Source organism: Microtus oregoni, unplaced genomic scaffold (genome assembly GCF_018167655.1).
Source record: "Microtus oregoni isolate MIOR12 unplaced genomic scaffold, Mior012 000006F_ref0000085, whole genome shotgun sequence".
NCBI classification, from domain to species: Eukaryota; Metazoa; Chordata; class Mammalia; order Rodentia; family Cricetidae; genus Microtus; species Microtus oregoni.
The window spans coordinates 11,057,900-11,084,665 of NW_024543065.1; the positions used below are offsets into that span (position 1 = coordinate 11,057,900).

Sequence of the window (26,766 nt, forward strand, 5' to 3'; positions counted from 1 at the left end):
CCTTTTCTTAACAAAGTACCTGAAAAAAAAAAAACCTTTACAGTTGTATGTAAATCAACCTTCCTCTTTTTCTCTTACACACACACACACACACACACACTCAACATTTGTGAGGACCCAAGAAGCACACCTTATAAGAAAGGCAAAGGCTTTTGTCTCCTCAGTGTCTGTAGGTTAGATCTTGTCGTAAACACAAACAAAAAAATGCTGCTGGACTTTCTCTACACTGACAAGCAAGCTGCACTTTCTTCATTTCTCTACTTAGCTCAGACTGTCCTCTTAAAACATCCAAATTGCATCTGCTCAACTAGGAACAGACATCCCCCTGCTGTTCCAAGTTATTAATGTTTCAGCCGCTCTAATCTACCTTTGATATCATCTACCTGAGTCCTTTCTCTAGGATAAAATGATACAAATGATAAAATGTGGAGTAAAAGCACCTCTCCTTTCGGTTGGCTTCCAAAGTACTTCTTTACAGCCTGTGTCATAAAAATAGAGGTCAATACAGATTTCTAGCTTGGTGCCCTTAAAGAGCACATGCCATAGTGCATGGCATGTCACAGGTATTCACGGAATATTTAATTTTTGATGACATAATACTGCCCACAATAACTCTTAAATCTAAAAAGGCTCGATATCCTTTGCCATACTATCCCTTTCTCTTCTTTCTAGGTTAGCAATCGAACAGGATGGGAAGCATCTAGGGTCTCTCCTTTCCCTAGCCTGAACCCTACAGCAAAGAACCACAGAAAAACCCAAGTCCCTCCTCCAGCTCGCGACATCTGGGGAGAAAGTTCCCGAAAAGGGGGGGGGGGGGAGGGGATCTGAAGAGAACGGGTGGTTTTCTAGGGCCGGGGACTTCCTTCGGATGGCCCAGGGGCTCGGGCTAGCGAAGGGCCCGAGAGTGGGCAGGCTCTGAGCGGCCGGAGCGGAAGCAGGTCAGCGGGCCAGAGTCCCAGAAGCCGGGGTGAGAGCGGAAGAGGGTCGCGCGCAGCGGAAGGTAGCGTGTGGAAGGTGGCGTACGGAGAGCGGAAGAGGGGGGGCTTAAGAAAGCGGAAGGGAAAGTCAGCGCTGGGGTTCTGGGGCCGTAAACCTGGACGGCGGCGGTCGGCGTGCGTGGGAGTGCGGCTCCTCGGGGAACCCCGGAACCCAGTGTGGCATGATGGGGGAGGAGCGCCGTGCCCGGCGAATCCCGAGCGGAGGAGCGCGCGGCTGCGCACCGGGTCGCCGCGCAGGCGCGCTGCCCTCTGCCGGCTCCTGAAGGCAGTGCAGGCGCTGCTCAGGTGGGTCTGGGGCGATTCCGGGGTGTGTTGCAGAGATCGTGGGGAAACTGCGAGATTTGAATCGAACCAATAAGCTGAGTTCTGAGTACTTTGGAATCCCCTTGAGAACTTAGGGGATGTGAACCGAACTAAGCGGGTGTTAGTAAAGTTTTTTTACCCCTTCCCCACTTTTGTCCAAGCCGGGAAAGGCTTTCTGGAGGGCGTAAAAGTTAATACTTCTTATTTTCCTAACTTCCACGTCTGATTCTATAACGTATTACTCTCTCTTCTTCTGGACGCTACAGGTTTAGCAATCAGAGCAAGCCTAATTGGAGACTTAGTGTGAAGAAATAGTATTCTCCTTGGAGGAACTGACAGGTAAAATTATGAAATCTCTGGGGTGGTTGAAGGAAAAAGGGGCAGGGCAACGAAACGGCTTGTTTTTGGACACCTCATTGTTACTTGACAGCCGATTAGCTGATGATCTGATGGGGCACACAGAGCAGTCAGTAATCGTCATTCCTGAAAGGCAAACCGGCTTGCAGCGGGGTGAGTTAGACTGAAGAACCAGCTATGGTCAAGTCCTGAAGCCTACGAATTTGTTTTAAGGAAATTATTTGCCAGGAAGTATTCCCAGCGCTTCAGGTGCTCTCTTGGCAACAAAGTTTTGCAGGACAATTTGTCAGAAATAGCCGGGACCGTGTTTGATGCGATCACAGATGTTGGTAATGGAGATGGGATTTTATGCAGACTAGGGAAGTGGAGGGGATGATTTGGCATTACTGTCCAAAATACAAAAGATTGTAACATCATGTAAGCTGAAGTTTAGGATGGCAAAAAATTAGATTTGAGGAAATGAACGTTACTTTCTTGGGTGTGTGTGGGCGCGGGGGAGGTGTGGGTAGCATGCAGGGGGATTTGAGAGTTAAGGTGTGTGAAATTGAAAACCTGAGAAACAGGTTATATATTTCAATCTAAAGTGCCTTCTGATTTTTTATTGTTTGTTTCTTTTCTTACTCTGATTGATTTAAATATGGAATTATGTAAACGTTCTAGCCCAAGTTACTGATTCCAGCTTGGGGTTAAATAGAAAAGGATTGTTAGTGGGAGAATTGACGAGGGAAACCTTTGGTCCCAGATGGCCAGAGGGGTATCCTTTTCAGCTGTCCAGTGGTTTGGCAGAAAGTTTTCTCAGCTGGAGCCATCCGTTCCCTGTTAGGACAGCAGAACAGCCCACATGATACGGTTTGGTTATTTTTTTGCACTGAAAAATGTTTTATAAAATTGTAACTGCCCCCTTTTCATTGCCTTGTCTTGCAAAGAGTAAAGCAAATGTAGGTTGTTTATGTGTGTCTAATCTGTGGCAGCACCTGAATCTTAAACTCTTTACTTGAATTTTCAGATGTTGCACTAATTCAGTAATATCTAAGATCTTAGTATCATGTACATTTAAAACCGATTTATTTTTACTGTTAGGATGATACAGATCTTGACTGGGTTCCCTCAAATGTACTAATCTTTTTTTTTTTTCTCTTTACTGGTAAATCACCTCTAAATCTAAGAGTGTATTAGTCCTAACCCTTAGCATCCATTTGCCTTGTGAGAGGAAACAAAAATTACTGATATATGTAACATGTTTACATGTTTACTTGGGGTAATATTAATAATCACTATTAGGGAAAACTTAGGAATCTGTTTTAAAGTACCAGGTCAGAAAAAAAGGAGGAAAAATAATTTAAGGGGGGAAATAAATATCATATTATATTTGTGAGACTCTGATTATTTGAGTCCATGTATGTATATATGTACATGTATATGTGGGGGGTGATCATGAGAGAAGAGATGCAAGTTGTAAGTAAAGGCTAAATCAAGGAAATCTTTGGACATACTTCTTTCGTTAGTAGAGAGGCATAAAAAATATCTCAATTTCAGAATATACCAATTGAATTATAGGGACATCCAGGTATAAATGAGGCCTGAATCAGAGCTAGGAATGTGAGATTTGTTATCTTACAGCCTTTAGGAAAGTTGTGGGCAGTAGAATAAAAGACCTGTAACAGTTGATAAAAAATGCACACACACAGTGTTGCAAGACACTGTTCCTGGGGGAGGGAGAGTTCAGTCTAAACTGAGAACCAATGACAGGCCAACGTCACAGTCCTCTAAGTACCTTGGTGAACTAGTGCACTTACTGGTTTCCTTACAGGAGCAGGAATGACTCAAAGGCAGCTGCATCCCTGAAAGTCCACACCAGCATGGACAAACACGTAGGAAAGCTGGAACCTTGAAGGAAAATGAGATGTGGGCTAGCCTGGCCTACTTAACCAGGCCATGTCTTAATATTTTTTTTAAATGGAACTTACCTTCATTGGAGAGAATTCAAGAGAAAAGCTTATCATTATATCTAGATATAATGGCAGAAAAATAAAACTGAGTCTTTTATTGGAGCAATTTCATACTTCTTTCTTTTCCAGAAATGGCAAAAAGTCTTCTGACTACATCTCTGTCTGCAAGGATGAAACTGTTACAAACAGGGGTGTCGCTTTATAACACATCCCATGGCTTCCACGAGGAGGAAGTGAGAAAGATACTGGAACAGTTTCCTGGCGGCTCCATTGACCTCCAGAAGAAGCAGAATGGCATTGGCATTCTCACTCTGAATAACCCCAGTAAAATGAACGCCTTCTCAGGTATGGGATATCCCCTCGCCAGAGAGAGAGTGACACTGAGTCAGAGCCTGCTATTGTAGTTTCCGGGCCTGGCCATGCTGACAAAATCCTTGAAAGTCTTGGTATTCGTTGTTGTTGTTGTTGTTGTGTGTGTGTGTGTGTGTGTAAATGTCTGTAATGTAAACCAGAAATATTTTGTAATTATGCATATGGTTATTTTTTCATTATGAGTGCAAATATTAGTAAAAATGAAATTCATGCGTAGAGGAAAATATTCTAGTAGTCATCATTTAGGAAGCAAAATCAAATAGAGCTGCCCTCCCAGCCCTGAGTCCATACCTTCCTTGCCATGATGGCATGTGCCCTCACAAACTGTGAGCTGAAATAAAGCCTTCCTTTCTTCATTTGTTTCTTCTCAGGAATTTGACATCGCAGTGAGAAAAGTAACTACCAAAGATTCCACACAGCAGCTCTATGGAGTTTTGTAAAAAATTTTTATTGTTTAAATGAAGATCAAAATGTCCCTAACAAGGAATTTTTGTAGCATTAGATTTATTTATTTTATTGTACTATTCAGCTAGTTTAAGAAACTAAGTTTTGATAAGACAGTCTAAGATTTTGGTTCTATGTATATCAAACATTAATGCTTTAAAATATTTTAAACAAAAATAACATACACGAAATTACATGTGAGATACTTTCTTTTTTATTTTTATTGTATGCCTTTGAAATCTGTTATTACATTTAGTTCATATCTCAGCTGACCATGCACATTTCGGGTGTTCAGAATTTGCATGTAATTAACGGTGGTAGTTGCTTATATTCAGTTATATAGGTGAGTATTGGTTTGATGCATAATGTGCAAAACAAATAAAAGCACAGCTGCTTTAAGTATGGTGTTTTGTTAGCTTGGGTGGGGAGATGAGTGAACCCCCAGTGCCCTTGCTTAAAAATAATCAAAGCAGACATTCTAAGGCCGTTTAGTGTGTAAGGTCTCCTTCAACTTGTTAGGCTTACTGAACTAAGTCAAAAGAGTGAGTTTAAAATTAACTAGTAGTACAGTTTTTTTTTTTTATGTTCATAGACACCATTATTGTTTAGGCACTTAAATATCATACATGATTGAAGATGTATATTTGTATAGATTGATTTATTCTTACACTAAAAGTGTGCCTCTTTGGTTTCTCCCAAACTAGAAGTAATTTGGATGCAATAATATTTTTCAAGCACATAGGACATTCTTCAGAAGTTTCCATTTTAAGTAGATAATTCTTAGAAAGGATTATTTTATTAGTTATTTGTGAGTGCATGACATTGATCTAACATTTACTGTAGAACCCCATCTCACTGGTTAAAGAATGGCAGAATAGTGATTATTGACCTTGTGTATTTTTTTTCTTAAAATAAGTCTGTATATTTTAGAGGGATCTGTGTAACAAGGCTTGTAAACAGTAGATTCTCCGGAAGTTATAACCTGCAGTTATGATCTATACTTTGGCTTCTAATTTTGTTTTCCCTTATCTTGGGTAGTAAGGACATTATGACCCTGGAAGATAACCAAAGATGTGCAAAGATACAGCTCATTCATTAGATCTTTAGATGACATTCTCTGCGGATTCCAATTTTAAATTTATTGTTAAAGGAAGGCTGTTAAATTTATTGTGAAAGAGTTTTGTAAAGATGTCACCATAATGATCTAAGATGTAACTCATTGCCTTGGCTGCTGGTAGACCTGTGAAGCACTTTCACGGTGTTCCTCAGGCATGTCAGTTTGTCAACCATGTCTTTAATTTATTATGTATTTAGTAGACCTAACTAAGATCTTGTCAGCCCTGCTAGGAAGAGAGCTAGACTCACTTTGTTCTATATTTTTATAGCCTTTATATCATAAAATCTCACAGTCATCTTATGCTCATAAAATTTACTGAGCTTGTTCACTGAGACAATGTGTATTTGCTATCTTTACTATAAGAAGTATTTTTTTCTTATCACTGTATCCAATATTATATATTCCATTTTTATGTCTAGGACATGTCTGATCATTTTTATTTTTCTTTCTAAATATATTTGTCTGATTTCTTAAGATACATAGATTAATGAATTAAAATTTTAAGGTGGGGCTGTTTTATATGCCTTGTTTGTATATTCCATTGTATCAGTGTAATGGGAACAGTAAAATGCTGCGGATCCCTGAGTGGGTCCAGCAGGCCATCAGCTGGTCCTAGGCAGGGAGCCACGCGGCAGGCGAGAGACAGAGACTTGGATAGGTACACCATGCAGAGTGAGGCTGGATATTTATTTAGTGGATTATGGAAGGGAAGGGGGAGAAGGAGAAGAGGAGAGAGTGGAGAGAGAGAGAGAGAGAGAGAGAGAGAGGAAGGAAGGAGGAGAGAAGAGAGAGAGACATAAACTGCCTCTTCGAGAGGGAGACGGAAAAGGAAGAAAGTCAGGCTGCAAGCAGAAAGGAAGATCTGCCTGCCTCAGTGGACAGAGGAGGAAATGGGCAGGGCTTGTTTCTTCAAGGGACAGAACAGATCATTACATTCCCATCTCCTTTTTATAATAAAAAGGCAGGAGGTTAGGGACCACAGGTTAAAGGAATTGAGGCAACGGATTCTCAAGACTGCTTCCTGCTTATTTGTGGGTGTTGTCTTTGGGTGGGGGGAACCTGAGAATGCTGGGTGCTGGTAACATCCTAGCGTAGCTGGTCTGTTTGTTCCTGTCCAGTGTTTGTGATATGGAAATGTCTGGTATCTCTTAACACCTGTCTAATGTATTGGCAGAACAGAGGACAAAGTTAAGGGGAAAAAAATTAGGACTAGGGAAATGAGGCGAGTGTATCTGACCTGTTTAAGGTGGATTCTTCAATTCAGCTCTCTGGAACTCACAACAATTCTTTGGGCTTGTGAAAACAGAAGTTTTAGATATACACATTGTATAAACAGTAGAATACTTATGTTAGAATGACTGTGACAGATATTTTTGCATAATGAAAAGTATTTTTAAGACTATGGAAGGCAGCGTGAGAGAGAATTTTGTTAACTTGTATTTGTCCTCACACCTTTATTACTTGCAGATACATACCTTAATAACTTGTATTTGTAAATTACTGCAATTTGTTTGGTGAGATTTGTTTGGTGAGGTTGTCCTTTTAAATGACAAAACCTCTCAGCTGTCAAACTACATCAGAGATCTTGGAAAAGGATAAAATTTTACTTGAGTTACTGATTAAAAAACGACAGAGAACTTACTTGGTTGTCACCTAGAGTTACTCCTCAGGGTCCTCCATGGTCACTGAAGGTTGTATTTATCTTTGCTGTTTAGCGCAGAGCCTGCCAGGCTCCAGAAGATCCTGTGGGCTAAGAAACCTGTAGGAAGACAAGCCTACCTTGACCTGAGCAGCTAGGCTGTCAATTCCAGCGATTCTGTCCATGTCTGTCATGGTCTTCAGTTTAGATGAAAGGCAGTTTTGCCCAGTGCCGGAACCAGCCGGTGGCCTGCTGCCACCACTCAGGGATCCATAGCATCTAACTTTTACCCCTACAGTCAGCAAAATACGCATTTGGTAGATAGACAGTAGTAATGTATACATCCTGGTAGGCTTGCTCGACGTGTTACTATTTCTGTTTTTAGCAGTCTCTTCCATCTGTTCATGTCTTTGCTCTCATCTGTAGGTGTCATGATGCTACAACTTTTGGAAAGGGTGATTGAACTGGAAAATTGGACAGAAGGGAAAGGCCTCATTGTCCACGGGGCAAAAAATACTTTTTGCTCAGGATCTGATCTGAATGCTGTGAAAGCACTCTCCACTCCAGAGGCAAGTATGTAGGCTGTGTGCTGAGGCTGCTTCCAGCAGACCATCCTATGTGGTTGTTGTCATAACTTGTACTCCTTAGCTTTCTAACTGTAGTTTCTGTTTTGTTTGGTTTGTTTCCTTTTTATTCTTTGTGAGAAATTATAAAGATTTATAAGGTGAATAATATAGGAAAACAAATAAATGTTGAGGTCTGACCTACAGAGGATATCTGAAAGACAGTTGGGTTGACATGCTGAAAGGACTCATCTTTGTGGTCTAAGAGGAGCGCTCTTGGTTGCGCTGGTGGCTTTGGAGGATGCTTTCAGTATTGCTCCTGCTACTCTCCTTCCCAGTAGTGCCCCCACATTTCTTTCCTTTCTAACTTGATTGAATATTTTTTACAAAAATTGATATTTTAGCATAATTTTAAGATTGTGAAACAGTTGGAAAAATAGTCTAGAGTTCTCCATTTGTGTACCCTATGCCCTTTGTTTTAGCATATTACTTTGGTATAAAGATTACTGCTTGTGAAATCCCACGCTGATCTCATATGTGGAATCTCAAATAGAGAAGCTTATTGGAACACAGAGTAGAATGGTGTTTGACAGGTACTAAGGAGGGAATATGGGAAATAGATTTCTGTTACACAGGTAAATTAGTGCTAGAAATTAGTTCTCTAGCATAGTGCCTATATTGAGCAATGCTATAGTATATCCATAAATTGTGGGTCTTACATTGAGTGTTCTTACACATATTCCACACTGATGATAAAGGGAATGATAAAAATACTATAATTGATGGGTGTATCTGCAGTCTGAATAGGTGCTGATAATTGAATTACTGATTATCTGTAAACTCAAGTTGCATACATTAGATATGTACTTCTTTTACATGTCAGAGTGGTGTAAAAGAGGAGGGAGAAGAAATTTCATAAATTGTTGGGATTGGTAGTTCTGTTGTGTTGTAAGAGGCTGCTTTTTCATTTTTAGGCTGCCCAGACTCTCGAAATAATCACACAGAAACTATATTATTTAAATCTTGCTTGGCCCATGAGCTCCAGCTTTTTATTTGCTAACTCTTACATCTTAATTTAACCCATCTCCATTTATCTGTGCATCACCATGAGGTTTTGGCCTACCAGCAAAGCTTCAGCATGCCTATCTCTGCCGATGGCTCCATGGCTTCTTCCTCCCAGCATTCAGTTTAGTTTTCCCCCCACCTAGATCTGTTCTACCCTATCAGGCCACACCAGTTTTCTTTATTCATTAATAGTAATCACAACATACAGAGAGAAATCCCACATCACTATTTTGTTTTTATTCTACTTTGAATACTATTTAGGAGTCATCATGATTCCTTAGAACTCTCATCTGTGAAAGTTCCTCATATTCTGGGTATATGTATGTGTGTGTGTGTGTGTGTGTGTGTGTATGTGTGTGTGTATGTGTACAGTCTTATTCTGTAGTTCAGAGTTGTTTTGTACTACTGCTGTCCTATTGCTCATTATGTACACTTTGTATCCTTGACTGTCTTAAAAGTCTCCGAAATCAGGGCTAGAGAGATGGCTCAGTGGTTAAGAGCACTGGCTGCTCTTCTAGAGGTCCTGAGTTCAATTCCCAGCAACCACATGGTGGCTCACAGCCATTTGTAATGAGATCTGGCGCCCTCTTCTGGCGTGCAGGCATACATGGAGGCAGAATGTTGTATACATAATAAATAAATAAATCTTAAAAAAAAAAGTCCCTGAAATCCTCCAACCCCAGCCTCCTGAGAGCTAGGCTTATAGTCATGACCCACCACATCAACGTCTTTGTGGGTAATATTCAGGGTTACAGTAACATTTTTAAAGTATAGGGTATATTTATTAATGCTTATTTTAGAACTGACAAGTAGAAATAGTATATATATATAATTCCTGAAATATTTTTTCAAATACTCTGTAATCTTCTGTACCTGAGAAGTAATTATGTTCATGTAAATATGAAATTTAAAGTCTTAAAGTCTAGGAATTGCAGGCAACTAATGTGAGTTGTATGTAGTTGGATGTTTGAATGCATCTAACCCTTGCAGCTGAGGCCATGAGACCTCCTGTGACTGCACATTCTGAATCTGTTCTCTCAGCGCTGCGTTTCTGTGGCCAGCATACTGATTCTTTGTGTAACAAATGTGTCAGTAGCATCTGCATGTTTGATGAACTTCCTTTCTGGGAATGATGAAGTAACTGATATATATGTATGCCAATTTAGGAAGTAGATTACATTGTCCTCCAAATATAATAAAATGCTTTAGTGTGATTATTAAAAAACTTGTCTTTAAAAGGTAATTATGTTGTTTTTTTGCCACTGTAATTTTTCAATTGAAAATTCTGAAGAAAATTTCCAAGCCTCCACAGAAACAGACAAGCCCAGTGTTACCCTCACATATCCATCATGGTGTAAGCACTGGCAATACTGTATTCCTAAGCTATTTCTTTGGATTTTTCCTTTCATGTATAACTGACCCTGTCAGAAGCTGATTTCTTTTGGGGTCTTTTTCTTCATGCTGAGGAAAGATTCTACAGTTATCCCTATTACACAGTTGGTTCGTAATAGAAAATGTGGAAACCAGGAGATGGTCTAATGAAACACAAGGATTAGCCCTGAAGAGGTATGAAAAGGAGAAAAGCAAAAAATAACAAAAATGTGTAAATATTACTCAATTATAAGATTGAGGTTATTTGCCATGGTTGTTTTGGAGACCCTAAGAAGTCTCTTTTTAAAGGTAAGTAGGAATCCAAGTCCATAGTGGTGAACTTCACTGTATAGGGAAATACAGCATTGCTTACTTCACAGCACATGGGTGTAATGCATCAAGGAAAGGTTTGGGGCCTAGAAACCTTCACAGTCTTAACCTAGCTTAAAGATGATGACCTCCTTTGTTACTCTTCTGACAGTGTATTGCTTGGGTCTTTGTTGCTTAAATGTCTATAGTGACCCCCCCCCCCAATTTCTGTCTAACTACTTTAGGCTTGTTGATACTCTTCTGCAATTTTATTTTAACCATAATAATATATAGGCAAATTACTTGTTTCCCAATAATCTTTCAGTGTATTTGGAGGAAATTCATTTATCCCTAAAGCTGGTTCTTATAGCCATAGAATAAGATATTTGGCAAGATGCGAGTTATTATACTCAAGATGGGTGCAAGTGCACAGTGCGAGGCTCGTGGCTTCCTTGTGTGCATTGGGTAATGTACATGTTTTGTCATGGATGTTATTGGGAAGAGCTGAAAGTAGGATCTCAGGATACAGACAGAAAACAAAATCTGTGGCATCTCTCCACATCTTTGTTCAGTACTTTCCAGTTGCCTATACCCAAACATTGGCAGGTCTGTTTTTTCCATGGTTAATTTTTTTCAGGTAGTATTTTATTTTATTTTGCTAAACTAGCCCTTCTTTCTCCCTTTCTTTTTAAATGTTGTTTTATTTTATGTGTATGGGTGTTTTACCTGCATGTATGCCTATGTATTACTTGCATGTCTAGAGAGGACATAACAGAGTATTTTATCTCCTGGAATGGAAGTTAGAGATGTGGTGAGCTAAAGTGTAGGTGCTGGAAATTGAACCCTGGTTTCTAGAAGAATAGTCCATGCTCTTAAGTGCTGAGTCATGTCTCTAGCCCCTTGATTTTTCTTCCTCCTTCAACTCAGGAAAATAAATGAATGTTTGACTTTGTCGCTTTGGGTGATGAATTAATTATAACAATTCATCCTCTTCCTTTTCCTGTTTACTTTCTTGTTTTTGTGTATACCAGACTGTCCTGAAACTGCTAGAGCTTCTCCTACCTCTGCCTCCCAAGAGTTGGGATTACAGTGTGTGCCACCATTCTTGATCAAATTATCCCTGGCTCTTTTGGGCCAGTATTAATTTCTGTTTTACAATACATTTATGTCAAAACACACTCCATTACAGGATTGTCATTAATACTGAATAGTATGCTACTAGCCTCAAGGAAGGTATCACATAGCCTAGCATTTTCTGCCACCCCCACATCTCTGCACCTCAGTTCAAATTGTTTCTTCACTGGTGCTCTTCTCTGTTAGTTCAAGCATTAAAAGACAAAAAACCAATACACAGTACCTTAATGGTTGTTGCACCAAGATTGTTGGGGACTTATTATATCCCTTAAGCTCTCATCCTGTAGAAATAATATGTTAAATAATGAATTGAAACACATTTTTCACAGAAAACAGTTTTTAAGTACTGTAGTTAAGACATAGGAGTTTTTTTTTTTTTTAAAGTACTGTGTAACACATGGACTTCTTAGTAACTAGAAAAGTCCGCCATGATCAGGAGGCCAGATATTTTGTGACTGAAGTTAAGATTTTTGGTTGAAGGTATGGAAGTTAATGATAGTAATAAGGTACTTTGCAATTATGTGGGATTTGGTTTATCAAAAATCTTAAAATCTTAGATCTTTCTGAGGCTGATAGGATATTTCTTATCCTACAGCAAGGGTTACCAAACAGCAGGATGGGAAGAATTCCTAAGAAAAAGAAATTAAATGCAGAAATATTGGGTGCGAAGTAAAGCTGTTTTTTTTTGTTTGTTTGTTTGTTTTTTGTTTTTTTTTGTTTTTAACTAATCAACCCATGAACTGAGAACAGGTCTAGATTTGTTCAGTTGGAATAAAAGTAGAAAAAAAGAAAGTAAATATTGGAACTATTTCAGCGGAGGAGCAGAGAAGATACACTTAGGCCCTGCTGATAGGATTGTGTGACCTGGAGAAATTAGTAATACCACCAGCATCTGAGCCTGATGACCATTGCTGACCATTCTCATTACTAAGCCGCCCGTGTTGTCTTACCCACAGAACGCACAGATTTCTGCCTTTCCCACCATCCTGTAAGCCAACTAGAATCCCTGGTTTAGTCCTCATTCCTGTGGATGAGAAAACCGTGCTCGTAGTCAGGATAGGCTCCCGTGCCCTGTCACAGTGACAGAACGCGAGGTCAGGCGGCCATTTTACTCCTGGGAAGTTTTGCAGTGCTGAGTTTGAGGTACTACTGCAGTACCAGTAAAGTCCAGAATGTGGAAATATCCAGCAGGTTCTAATACTTCACTTAAATCCAGCAGCAGAAGTGGTTTAAACTTTCAAAGAAAAGAATATGAATAAAGAAAAGAGAGAGACAGTGCTATGGGGAGTGTTTCGAAGAGGACTTGCCTTCAGCAGATTGGCTGAACCAGGTTGTTGAGTTGAGGGCGGAAGCTGGAGATGAACAACCAAGCAACAGACAATTAGGAGTGAAGAGTGTGCCTAGGAAGAGAGGACCAGAGTGAAGGAACAGGTGTGAAGCCGAAGAGAAGATGATATGCAAGAAGGACAAATAGAATATTAAAATGTTTTGGGACAAGGCTGAAAGCCGGATTATACTGGATTGAAGAAGGTATGGCTCCTATGAGAAAATATGGAGTTCGTGAAAAATCTGGTACTCAAAGCCTTAGAGTGCAAATCCCAGAGCTCACTAAACCTTCTCTCTTTACACAAGGCTTCCTAGAGGTAGCAGGTGGAGGGTCCAACTCGAGTTCTCCCGAGTCACTGAGTGGTGCTCCACTCTTCCAGGAAGCTGGAGTGGTCTGTCTTGGCTGTCAACTTGATAGGATTGAAGAGTCACCTTGGAAATAAACCTTTGTGCATTCTTATGAGGGGTTTTCTGGATTAGGTTAATTGAGATGAAAAGACCACCCTAAATGTGGGTGACACTTGCATATCCTGGGGTCCTGGTCCAAATGAAGAGCAAACGAGCTGAGTAATGCCATTCCCCTCTGCCTCCTGACTGCGCATGCCGTATTCCCAGCTGCCTTGGGGTTCTGTTGCCACGCCTTCCTTTGTAGTAATAGGAGCGGCGGCGGGGCTGCGTCCCCAACACCCCAGCCGCCTGCTAGCTTATGGCCGAAATAACAACACACAAACTGTATTCATTTAATCACTGCTTGGCCCATTCTCTTCAAGGCTAATTCTCACAATTAATTTAGCCCATTTCTAATCATCTATGTGTGGCACCCCAAGGTGCGCTTACCAGGAAGATTCTAGCCTATGTCCATCCTGGGTCGGAGCTTCATCCCGGGAGTGGGGCATGGCGTCTCTCTCAGGCGTCTGCTCACGAGAGCAGAGCTGTCGAGTCTGACCTCACTTCCTCTTCCTCCCAGCGTCCTGTTCTGTTTACTCCACCTACCTATGTCTTAACCAATAAAATGGGCCAAGGCAGTTCCTTTATTAGCCAATGACCTTCCTCCATCATTTCCCCTTTTTTGGTTTAAATAACAACAACAACAAAAAAAAGGCTTTAACTTTAACATAGCAAAATTACATATAACGAAACAGTTATCAAGTAAAAGTTACAATAATCTTTATCATAACTAAGGAAAACTATAACTATAACTAACTATTCTTAACTCCATCAAAGACTCCAGAAAGATATAATATTACCTAAGTAAACAAGAACTAAGAAACTTCAAACTCTAGAAATGACAAAGACATCTCGCTGCCTGGACAGTCACCCAAAGTTCTTTTGTACCGTTGGGGCATCCATCTTCAGCCTTCAGGCCCATGGTATCCAGCAGACATTTCCATAAAGCAGGAAAATTCAAAGTCAGTTCAGTCACTGTCTGTTGTGTCCTGCAGAATGTCTCGTAGACTCTTTCAAAATGAATCAGGAACCCTGAAAGATCATCTCACCTTAGGCAAGTTCAGTAGTCCTCTCTCTGTGGGTTCTCTGTGTCCAGTTTATGCAATAGTCCAGGCAAGAGCAGTTTCTTGCCCAAATGGCTATCAAACTCCATAAGGTGCCTCTTCAATGCCCATCTTCCTCTTGAAGCACATTGGTGCTGCCAGGAGCAGAGTGTCTCATTGTCATGAAAAGTCCTCAGTTATTAAAACATTAAATGTCCTTTTCTGTAATCTTTGAAAGACATGAAGAATGTCTATCTAAAATATATCTCTATATATCTAGAAAATCTAATTAACAAAATCTCTATCAATAAAGCAAAATCTATACTAATGCAAATTATTCATATCTATATCATATCCCCCTTTAAATGTAAAAGAACGTTTATAAACCATATTTGGGAACATGGGCGCAGTTTTTTCTCTCCAAACTGCTTCCTGCTGAATGGGGGTGTCGTTAATTAGGTCTTTCATGGTATAACCTGTGTGCTAGTTTCATCTCAGTTGGCAGTTGAGCAAAGCAATTTTCAGAAGATGTTCACTGCAACCCTTCAGGAGGGCGTGGTCCATCATACCAAATCAGAATAGAAGAAATGAACAGGGTCTCATCCTCTGTGAAAACAAAATAAGAAACTCCTTTCCAAAGTATCATATCCTTAGATCCAAATTCAAAATATCTATGTTGGATTAGTTCAGAAGCATTTATAAACAAATATCTTTTAGTAGCTTTTGCTCTTTCCTCAGCATTCAAACAATTCAAAGAGAGCATAATAGCATACAGTATCAAAATTCTCTGTATATTTTCCATCTTTGTGCAGCTTTGTTTTAACCTCTATTTTGTTTATTTTTACTTTTAACTCTTTGCTTTTTGAGACAGGTTCTCTGTATCTTTGACCTGAAGTAACTCTGTAGACCAGGCTGTCTTTGAACTCTCAGAGATCCGCCTGTCTTTGCCTCCCAGGCATTGGGATTAAAGGTGTAAGCTACTACACCTTGAACTCACAGAGATCTGTTTGCCTCTGCCTTCTAGGCACTGGGATTAAAGGCGTGTGCTACCACACACAACAACTCTCTTCCTTTTTTTTTTGTTACTTTAAGAACTTTAAATTTTAGTCTGCATATATTTTTAACACACTTCAAACCATTTAGAAATTTTCTTTGTCTTTGAATCTCTCTTTACTGTATATCTCTCTTTTTCTGACCACATGAATCTTTAATTTACCAAGCAATCTCAGTAGGACTAAAGGCGTGGCTTTGCCAGCTAGATTCAGTCCATTCCTTCGCTTTCCAGCCTCATGGCGGATATACAGGCTGTACCCATGTTTACTGCAACAACTGTATGGCATTTCAAGGTCCCTGCCAGCAAGTGAGCTACAACAGACAACACTCAAGTCCTCTCTCGGTAGCCGGCCCTCCTGCCTCAAACAGTCAGAGTTTGCTCTGGCAGGATGGCCCAGAAAGCCGGCATTTTTAAACGGCGCAGCTTTTTTCCTGCTACGGCTGAAAACCGAAAAGCATGTGTTCAGCTTTTCGTCAACACCATTTAAGTGTTTCATGGCAGGACCTCTTAATGAGCTGCAGGCTTTGCAGCTAAAGCTGAGTCAGGAAGCCTCTCTTTGATGAGGCGCTTGCTTGCCTCTAGCAAGCAGAGTAGAACCGAGAAATTGCTGCTACCAAGAAACCAGGCACAATGCTTTCATTTTGTTCTAGAATTACTTCCCAAGGTGTCTCAGGCTTTATGTGGGCGCAGTTGTTCACGTGGGCGCCATATGTAGTAATAGGAGCAGCAGCGGGGCTGCGTCCCCAACACCCCAGCCGCCTGCTAGCTTATGGCCGAAATTACAACACACAAACTGTATTCATTTAATCTCTGCTTGGCCCATTCTCTTCGAGGCTAATTCTCACAATTAATTTAGCCCATTTCTAATCATCTATTTATGGCACCCCAAGGTGCACTTACCAGGAAGATTCTAGCCTATGTCCATCCTGGGTCGGAGCTTCATCCCGGGAGCGGGGCATGGCGTCTCTCTCAGGCGTCTGCTCGCGAGAGCAGAGCTGTCGAGTCTGACCTCACTTCCTCTTCCTCCCAGCGTCCTGTTCTGTTTACTCCACCTACCTATGTCCTAACCAATAAAATGGGCCAAGGCAGTTCCTTTATTAGCCAATGACCTTCCTCCATCATTCCTTGCCATGATAGACTAGAGCCTCAAACTGTTACACCATCAACCCTTGCTTTTAAACTTATGTTTTTAGAACTTTTGCCACATTAGTGAGAAAAAGAGTAATTCAGGAACTGTCTGACTCGCCCTGTGCAGTGCTGAGCTCAAGCCCTGGGAGAACAGCCCATCCAGCATCATTTACGGTTCTGCCTCACAGAGTGGAAAATGAAAATGTCTGTTTTAAAAAAATTTGACTTTGTTTCCTTTCAAACTCTGAATTTAAAAAATATTCCTTATATATGTAATATTTATTTGTGTTTATGTTTATTTTTATTCAAAGAATGGAGTGGCCTTATCTATGTTCATGCAGAACACCTTAACAAGATTAATGAGGTAACGTATCTTTCTTTTAAAAATAAGATTTTTAGAACACCGGGTTTAGTAATTTATTATTTCATTACTTGTACATTTAAAAAGGTTAGCTGAGCTTCAAACTGTGTCTGTTGTAATAATGGACTATTTCTTTATGCCACACGTTCAAGGAGTCACACTACCCTTGATGGTTCTTATTGCTAATACTGCGAAATGTTGAAGACCTTAAAATGATGTATATAAATGAACACTTCCGTTAGAATTATTCACATCCATTTTTCTTCAATATACAGACTACCATTAATAAGCGTTGCTCTGGTTCAAGGCTGGGCAATGGGTGGAGGAGCAGAATTTACCACAGCGTGTGATTTCAGGTAAGGTAAAAATTGCTGTAAGCATAAACACATTTAGCACATGCATGAATGTAGTTTAGCCTTAATTTCAATATTTCATATATTCTTAAACAAGATAATCAATTAAAGACTATTTTCTTTTTATCAGTTATTTAAGTACATAATTTTTAGTTTAATACAGTTACTATTGTTCAATTATAAGCCATTTTTAAAAAACAACAAAACCCAGTGACTTAATCTATATTAGCAAAGGTCCTAAGAAGGAAAGTCAGTGAAATATATGAAACTCTTAAAATTCAAGAGAATTATTCAAAAGGAGTAAACAACTGAAGAGCATTTACATAGAAGAGAGTGGACGTAAAGATTCCCCTGTGGCTGTCTTCAAGAGGTTTTCTGAGATCCATTCCTTTCTGAGGTCAAGTCTCCACCATCGACTTTATAAATGAGAGAACAAAAAATGCAGGAAATTCTGGGAGCTTGTAGTTTTTCCCCCTTAAGATGATTTCCAGCTCTCCATAACTATGTGGGTACAGAGGCCATAAAATCTGCCCATGCTTGAGGCTGCCTTCTTACTACTGTCCCAAGGAACCACTCTGTATTCTGAGCAAACCTCTGTATTCTGTTGTATGCGTGTCCTGAAATCCATAAACATGGAGTAAGACAGTATCACATTGAACTGTTGTGTATTGACAGCTTTGAGGAGTCCCTGGGGCTTTGAGTCATGGCAGAGAACTGTGTTTGCAAGAAAGTTAGGTGCTTTATTTTTAAAAATACACTCGATCCTTTTAAGTGTTCAAAACTGGTATGTGTATTGTAACTGGGGCTAAAACGGGAGGGCCGCAAGTCCTGAATGCTGGCTGCACATCTGCTGATCTTCACTCTGTGTGCCGCTTTATCTGTCTGACTTGAGGAAGCAACTGTGTTAACTTTTTATCTCTCCCATAAATATTTAGATACATTTCAATGAGGTCATGAGTATATAGGTTATACTATAATGTTCACCCTTAGTGCTCACCAAATATTATTTTGAGTCTTAGTATTACCTAATATTACCACTTTATTTTTTTTAGCAGAAATGTCAATAAAATAATAATCTGTCATACTTTAAAACTGTTTCTTTTGTTTGGCATGCTTTCTGCTGTAGGACTAATCTTGATTTCATTATATGTTTTTTAAAAGTATTTATAGCAATACAGTTTACATATTTATAGAATTTACTTATATATTTACTTATAGAATGATTTGGTATAATATTAAACAGAAGATAGTTTCAGCTTCTAAAACCCTGCCCACATAATATATATTTTTAAAAATTTACTTTTAAAAAAGGGATTTATCTTTTTTGTGTGAATTTTTTTCTTCCTTGTGTGTGCACCTGTGCCCACAGGGTCATAAGGCATCAGATCTCCCGGAAGTAGAGTCAAAGACGTTCCGAACTGTGACGTGGGTGCTGGGAATCGCACTCACATTCTCATTAAGAACAATAAGCGCTGTTAACTGCCTAACCATTTCTCCAACTCCCAAAACCACTGTGTCTAAATGTGCTTATTCCTTCTTTTCTACTCATTATGTACACTTCATCTTTCAAAATCTTGGCATATACATTAAGAGAAAAGTTTCAGTCAAATTTTGGCTCAGTTTCTGAAGCTAAGGACATGACCCTTCTGCTCTGATAAATAGCATTTTGAATATCAGAGTTATAAAAGTTTTTGAAATAATCTTATATTCAGATATAAATTGTATGTAGCCAAATTGTGCAGTGTAAAGGTATTTTGATGATGCATATACCTGTGTAACCACCACAGTTAAGATGTGGAACATTTTTTTTTTTACACTTGTAAATAGTGCTACAATAAGCATGGGTATGCAGGTCTCTACTGTATATTAACTTTGACAGGAACAGTGCGTATGACTGATCAAGGGTAGGTCTGCTTTGAGTTTCTGGAGGAAGCTCTGTGCATTTTCGCAGTGGCGGTACAAGCTGCCATCTCACCCCTGCTGTCGTCCTCGCGGGTCTCTGTGACTTGGTGAGAGCAGTCTGACTAGGGGAGGCGAGATCTTCATGTAGTTTCCATTTCCATTTCCTAGCAGTTACTGAATGTTGAACATAGTCTTTTATGCGCTTATTGGCCATTTATACTTACTTTGAAAATTGTCCACTTTTCTTTGTTCATTTATTGGTTGGATTATTATTTGGGGAAGAATAATTTTGAGTTCTCTGTGTGTTTTGGATTACCAGTCTCCTGTCGGACAGATGAATAGCTGGGGAAGATTTCATTCTGTTCTGTGAGTTGTTTTTTCATCCTTATAGCTCCATCCTTTGCATTACAGAGCTTTTGTATTTAATCCAGTCCTACTCGTTCGTTTTTGCCACTTCCCAGGCCACTGATGTGGTATTCAGGAGAACATTGGCTGTGCCTGTATCTTGAAGTGGTTTCCCTTAGGAGTTGTAAAGTCTCAGGCCTTAAAATCTTCATTCACCTTCAATTAATATTTGAGCAAAGTAAGAGATAGTATCTGCTTTTCTCCTCCAGATGGAGGGTCCCAGGGATGAAGTGCAGACTTCGCCCCGCTTTCATCTGCCTCGTCTTCTTCGTCATGCTCACTGGCCGTAGCATCCATCTCGTCTTGATTCCCTGTGCCTGTTTTCTGTATTTCCTCAGTTCTCTTGTTTGCTTCACTTCTCTCATTCATAGTCACAAATGTGAAACCTATGATTCACCATCAGACCATGTCTTGCTTTCTTTTCTTATTAGCATCATGATACTGGGTTTTTATTGTTATTTGATATAGGACTTTTCTAGGCAAATGCATCTGAACTAGGATTCCTTTCACTTCATCCTCCCAAGTGTTGGGATTACAGGATCGTACCTCCCCACACTTGGTTTTCAGGGAGCAGAAATTTTTAGTTTTTTAAGTATTTTTAGTTTTTTAAAAATATTTACAAATGTCTGAAAACTTCTACTTAGTCTCCTTGGATCCTAGTAACAGATCTTCAGGTTATAATTACAGATCAGAAAATTCAGAGATGAAATATTTTTAACTAATCTGTAAATGTCATTCAATTTTTTTCAGTTACATATTTTAATATTTTTCCCTGGTCTGGAATTCAATCAAGAATCTATTTTGTGTGATAAAGATATATAGCCACCCTTACCTATTTGTGGTTAACTTTTCTGTTCTTTTATGTATTCCTGATGTTGAACTGAACATAAATTATAGTAGATCACATAATTAGGAGCATAATTCTTTCTATTTTTCATGGTACAAGGTACTGAATCCATGGAAACATTGGGCAATCCACCTACCATTGAGCTAAATCCCTTGCCTTTTTGTATTTTTAATTTTAAGATGGGGTCTTACCTAGTCACTCAGGGAAGTATTGAAGTTGTTCCTACTTTTGCCCTGGTTTCTCAGGAAACTAGGTTTAGTTACCTGTACACAAGGCCAGACTTAAGAGCATATGTTTTTTATCATTGTTGCAGCGTCTGCCTTTTAAAGGGCAGATTTGTACTATTTTATGTTCATTGTTGTTATTGATACTATTTCATTTCAGTCTGCCATCTTTTAAAAAAGTTATTTATTATATGCATTAGTGTTTTGCCTACATGTATATATGTACCACACGGTGCTCTCAAGAGGGCAAAAGAGGGTATTGGATCCCCTGAAAGTGGAGTTATTGGTAACTGAGCCACCATGTCAGTGCTGGGAACTGAGCCTGGGTCCGCTCTAAAAGCAGAAGCTGCTCTTTACCATTGCACTCTCTCTCCTGCCCCCCAGTCTACCATCTTAATATTATTTTCTAATCACTTGATTCTGTTTGTTCTTTCTGTCTTTTCTCACTGCCTCATTTGTAGATTGTGTAATAATTTTTTACTTCTGTTGACCTCCCACAAACATGCACACATTGAGGGGAGGGGAAGAGAGAGACAGACAAAGAGAAATCAGTTTCTTTTAGTTTTGAATTAACAGTAATGCGTCTTAAAGTGGTCATAGCCTTCCATCAAATAATAAACCAATTCATGTAAGATATTAGGATATTACACTGAACATCTAATTCTTGTGTCCTGGTCTTTGGACATATTTATTTTGCTTCAATGCATTGTAACGGCACAATTACTATATTTTTTCTTTAGTCAATTATCATTTAAATAAGTACACATAGTGAAAGTAAATTGCTGTGCTAATTATTTTCACCAGAAAGAATATTTAGGTACAATTATGCTGATTGTCAACTTGACAGGATCTAGAGTCATTTCAGAGACGAATCACTGGGCATGTCCATGAGGGATTACCTAAATTAGGTTCATAGAGGTTGGAAGATCCACCCTAACTGTGGGCAGCACTGTTTCCTGGGCTGAGGCTCTGGACTGTATTAAAAGGGGCATGCATGCCAAGCACCAGGACTCACAGCTTTCTGTCTCCTAAGTGTGCATGCAGTGTGCAGAGCTACTTTCCCACTCCTGGTGTTATACCTTCCTCCCGATGAAGGAGTGCACCCTCCCATTCCCAATGCCTTACCTTCCTCCCTATGATAGACTGCATCCTTCCCCATTCCCAATGCCTTTCCTTCCTATGATAGACTGACTGCACCCTCCTATTCCCAGTGCCTTACCTTCCTTCCTATGATAGACTGCATCCTTCCCCATTCCCAATGCCTTTCCTTCCTATGATAGACTGTACCCTCCTATTCCCAATGCCTTTCCTTCCTATGATAGACTGACTGCACCCTCCTATTCCCAGTGCCTTACCTTCCTTCCTATGATAGACTGCATCCTTCCCCATTCCCAATGCCTTTCCTTCCTATGATAGACTGACTGCACCCTCCCATTCCCAATGCCTTTCCTTCCTATGATAGACTGACTGTACCCTCCTATTCCCAATGCCTTACCTTCCTATGATAGACTGACTGCACCCTCCTATTCCCAGTGCCTTACCTTCCTATGATAGACTGACTGCACCCTCCCATTCCCAGTGCCTTACCTTCCTATGATAGACTGACTGCACCCTCCTATTCCCAGTGCCTTACCTTCCTATGATAGACTGACTGTACCCTCCCATTCCCAGTGCCTTACCTTCCTCACCATCATGGAAAGCACCTTCGTACTCCTGATGCCAGGCTTTCCTTGACATGATAGTGTGCACTCTTGTAAACTGTGAGCCAGAATAAAGCCTTCCTTCCTCCATTTCTTTCTTGTCAGGAATTTACCACCACAATGAGAAAAGTAACTATCACAGATTCCACACAGCAACTCTGTGGAGTTTATAAAATGTTATTTAACGTCATAAATGCAGATGAAAATTTTCCTAACAGGGAATTTCTATGGCATAGATTTATTTATTCCGTTGTGTGTTGTTTGGCTAGTTTAGAAACTAAGTTTTGATAAGACCATCTAACATTTTTGTTCTGTGTATATCAAACATAAACGTTCTGTCTCATGATTGGTTACAAAATCAGTACCTAGGGAACCATGACTCAGTCAAAAGTAGGTGCCTGGCAACATCTTTGAACCCCCCTTCCCCTCTTCACCACAAAATCTGACTGCATGCAGGGCTAATTTAATACATTTAATATTATCACAACACCTTTTGTGACTTCCAGTGTTATAAACTAAATATCTGTAATACATGTTTTCCTATTTTAACTTCTTATAAATGATGTAGAATAATAGAAAAAGTGTGAGAGAAGATTCAGCAAACTCTTGAATAAGAAACTTCTTGTTTCTCATTTGGTGATTAAGGACTTCTTTCAGTTAACAGTTTTATTTATTACTTGGAAACTTTATAAAGTTGTTTTGATGTAGGAGACTGATTTACCAAGATCTCAGACTCTGAAAACCAGTGTGAGTGGATTCATGGATCCAATGAAGAAAAGAAGTTCTATCATAGCACCCTCTGCTGTCAGGACTTCAGACTGCATGAGGTTGCTGCATTTTTGTCCTTCCAGGAAGTCACACTGGCTTTGTGGGTGATGTGAGACTAGGTAGGAATTGCTTTATATATAAGCTGATAAATGCTTGATTTCTTTATTTTACCCAGAAATTCAAGTGTAGAGTATAAAGTTAAATTATGTAATTATAGAAATATAAAATATACTTAAAGAGTTCTAAGCTGTATGCAAACATACTGATATACTTAATATTCCTACAAAAGAACACACTTAAGAGTTTATCAATGTTTGCTGTAGAAAATAAAAATCCTTTAATGTTATATCTGGTGCTCTTCTTCAACCATGTGCTAGATTCGAATCATCTTTCACATGAATTTTCTTCTCCATAATTTGGAATAGTTAGGATTTGGAATGAAAGGAAAAATATCAGATAAAACCATCAAAGACAACTTTATCTTTGATATACTCTGTCATTTTAGATTTAATGCCTATTCGAATCTTGCTAAATATTTGTTGTGATATTGATTGTATGTCTCTCCTAGCAGATGTGCATAGTAATGTAGCTGATGCTTTTTTGAACTGCTTTCCAGTGAAAGCTCATGTTCATGGAAGTCACCTCGTCACGAATTGAACATTTTTAGCACTTATACATGCCAGGTATACCCATCTGCAAAATATGTATGTCTTAGGTTTCTAGAAATGTTTCCTAGTACTATGTATTTATTATTTGTTAAAGCATTTAGTCTCAGCCAATTATAGTATCCATCCTCCCAAATCAGAATTTCGTGGTTTTGTTATCATACTAAGTTATTTCAGTCTGCCAAAGCACTTTTCCCCTGGAGGGAAGCGTGCCTGAATGAAAATGTCAGCTGCATGAATTCCAGGCAATTACCAGGGAAGTTAAGTAAGTTAAAGGGGGTTGAAATACACACTTTACACAGGAACTTCCCTTTTTAGTAGAAAGCTGTGAAAGCTGCTTTGCAGATACTATTTGGGTATTTGCAATACAATCTGTGGTCAAACACAGTCTAAAAATATTAAATGTAAAGGCCCAGAAGAGAACACTTTTTCAGTTGATAGTGCGTGCTCTTCCTAATGGCCCGCTGAAGTCATGTCATTCTGTTCTGTCTGCTGAGCGCTGACTCTTCCTTTGTCTGTACAGTGCTTAGGAGCTCTCTATAACAGTTTTTATCTTACTTAATAATTGCTGTAGAAGAGTAGTAATATTGGGAATTTGATTATACAGTTAAAATTGGTCTATTTTATTAATGGTCTTAATCTTTTAACTGTATTTCATTCAATTAGACTTTCTAGTTAGTATATATGTTTAGAGAAAATATCTATAGCATTTGGGGCTAGCTGTGTTCTATATAGAAAGGAAAGTCATGCTAGTTGATTTTTTTCAGTGCCTTACCAGTTATCTCTGTGATAAAGTATTTTAATTGGTATCTGCAAAGCAAAAGCTTTCACAGCTTTGTACTAAAAAAGGGAAGTTCCTACCTAAAGTGTGTATGTTGGCCCCTTTTAACTTTTCCAGTAATTGCCTAAAATTCATGCAACTGACATTTTCATCCAAGCACTCTTCTCTCCAGGGGAAAAATTCTTTGACAGATCGAAATAGTTTAATATGAACAATACCCCTTTTCCCCACCCCACAATCACCAGTTGATAAAAGATTTAGTGTGTGCACGGGTCAGAAACACTAGCTTAAATCAAAATTTTCTTCTGATTCTTTCCAAGAAAAAATAGCCTTTAAAAAAAAGGTAGATGTAGTGGTGCACACCTTTGATCCCAGCAGTGGAGACAGAGGCAGGTAGATCTCTGTGAGTTTCCTGAGTTCAAGGTCAGCCAGGTCTATGGAGTTAGTTCCATGATAGCCAGAGCTATGCAGAGAAACCCTGCCTCAAAAAAAAAAAATGATAGTAATAATTAAAGAAAAAGAAAAAAGACTTGGGTCCTAGGAAAATAACCCAGTTGTAAACTGCTTACTGTATGAGCATTAAGAGCCAAGTTTAATCGCTGGCTTCTCCATACACAGCTAGGCTAGTAGTGCATATTTGGACCAGAGCTGGGGATATGGAAACCATCTCTGCCTGCCCCTAGGGCTCACTGGGCAGCCAGTCTAGCCTAATGAGTCAGGTCCAGATCCTAGTGAACAACTGTCTCATGATGGTTTCTTGGGAATGATACCTGATCTCTGGCATACACAACACATGTGCTCATGTCTACATGCATGTACACACACACACACACACACACACACACACACACAGACTTTTGTGAAGTAAAAACGGGCATTGCTCAGTGCTCAGAGTTCAGCTTCATAACTACTTTTGATAATCAAAAGCACGTAAGCATTTAAATTATATACAAACTTATAGAAAGGTGGTATGAATGATACAAGGAATTTCCCATGCCATTCACAAAATTCCATTTTTTTAAAGCATCGCTACTTTGATTGTTTTTTTTTTTTTTTCTGCATTGTGTTTTTGTTTATTTCCCCTCTGGACTAAAGAAGATAGTCAAATGTGTGCTTTAGTTACTTAGAATAGTCAGTATTTTTCGTTTGATGTGATTTTACGTGGAAAACATGGATGTATTCAATGTTTAATTTTTTTCTTTTGTTTTGGGAGGGGTGTCTGTATGTACATGTTTGTCCATTGTTGAGGACCGGCCTCAACAAAAAACACTCCTCACCAAGATAAAGGTGTGTTGAGAGGGTTTCTGTCCTGCCTGGTTTCTGTCCTCCTATCAGGTCCCACAGCTGTTTAGCTCCAAAGAAATCACACAGAGGTCTATATTTTATAAACTGATTGGCCCATTAGCTCAGGCTTCTTATTAACTCTTATAACTTATATTAGCTCATTATTCTAGTATATGTTAGCCACATGGCTCAGTACCTTTTTCAGTGGGGCAGGCCACATATTCCTTCTTCAGTGTCTGGACAGAACTGCGTAAGAATTGTCTTCTTCCTCCCCAGAATGCTCTTGTTCTCATTGTCCCGCCTCTACTTTCTGTCTGGTTACTGGTCAATCAGCGTTTATTTAAAACATAATTGACAGAATATAGACAATGGTGTGGGAAAATAAAGACACAAATCACATGACAGTATCAGGAGGGAGTTTCAGGGATTATTCAGACCCCGAACACCCCTCCACATACCCCCTATTTATTTTTCCTCAGCTTTTATATGAAAGTAAACTGGGGGAGCAGGTAACAAAAGCCTTCATTAACATTCTGTTGCCTAGGTATCAAGATGACTCAAGTCAAATTACTTGGTCAACACTTTGTCACACAGGCAAAAAACACCTCCTCCTCCCCATAGTTGCAATAGTTACAATGGAAGAAGCAGAATCACATTAGCATATCCTGACCACCTCAGGATGGCCCTGAGTTTACTTAACTTCAAAAAGGCCAGATGACCACCTCCTGTGTTGGAAGGTGCAAATTATGCCTGTTAGTCTCTCAAATTCTCTCACCACCAGACAATGTTGAGAAATGGGCCTGCATTTCTCAGTTCCTACAGTCCAAGTGCACACATGTGGAAGATAGCTCAGTGTT

At 39.4% G+C, this 26,766-nt stretch overlaps 1 protein-coding gene across 5 annotated transcripts in view; it reads left to right on the forward strand.

Moving 5' to 3' along the window:
* The first annotated feature begins 980 nt into the window (after positions 1 to 980).
* Echdc1 (ethylmalonyl-CoA decarboxylase 1) overlaps positions 981 to 26,766 on the forward strand; it is a 31,478-nt gene continuing 5,692 nt past the window's right edge. The window contains exons 1-6 of one of the 5 annotated variants that reach the window (XM_041653476.1): positions 981 to 1,000; positions 1,568 to 1,640; positions 3,737 to 3,952; positions 7,606 to 7,748; positions 16,931 to 16,983; positions 17,256 to 17,336. In XM_041653476.1, the coding sequence (XP_041509410.1) occupies positions 3,739 to 3,952; positions 7,606 to 7,748; positions 16,931 to 16,983; positions 17,256 to 17,336 (491 nt within the window). In that variant the 5' untranslated portion in view covers positions 981 to 1,000; positions 1,568 to 1,640; positions 3,737 to 3,738. The other 4 variants (XM_041653474.1, XM_041653475.1, XM_041653477.1 and 1 more) reach the window with 4 other exon arrangements.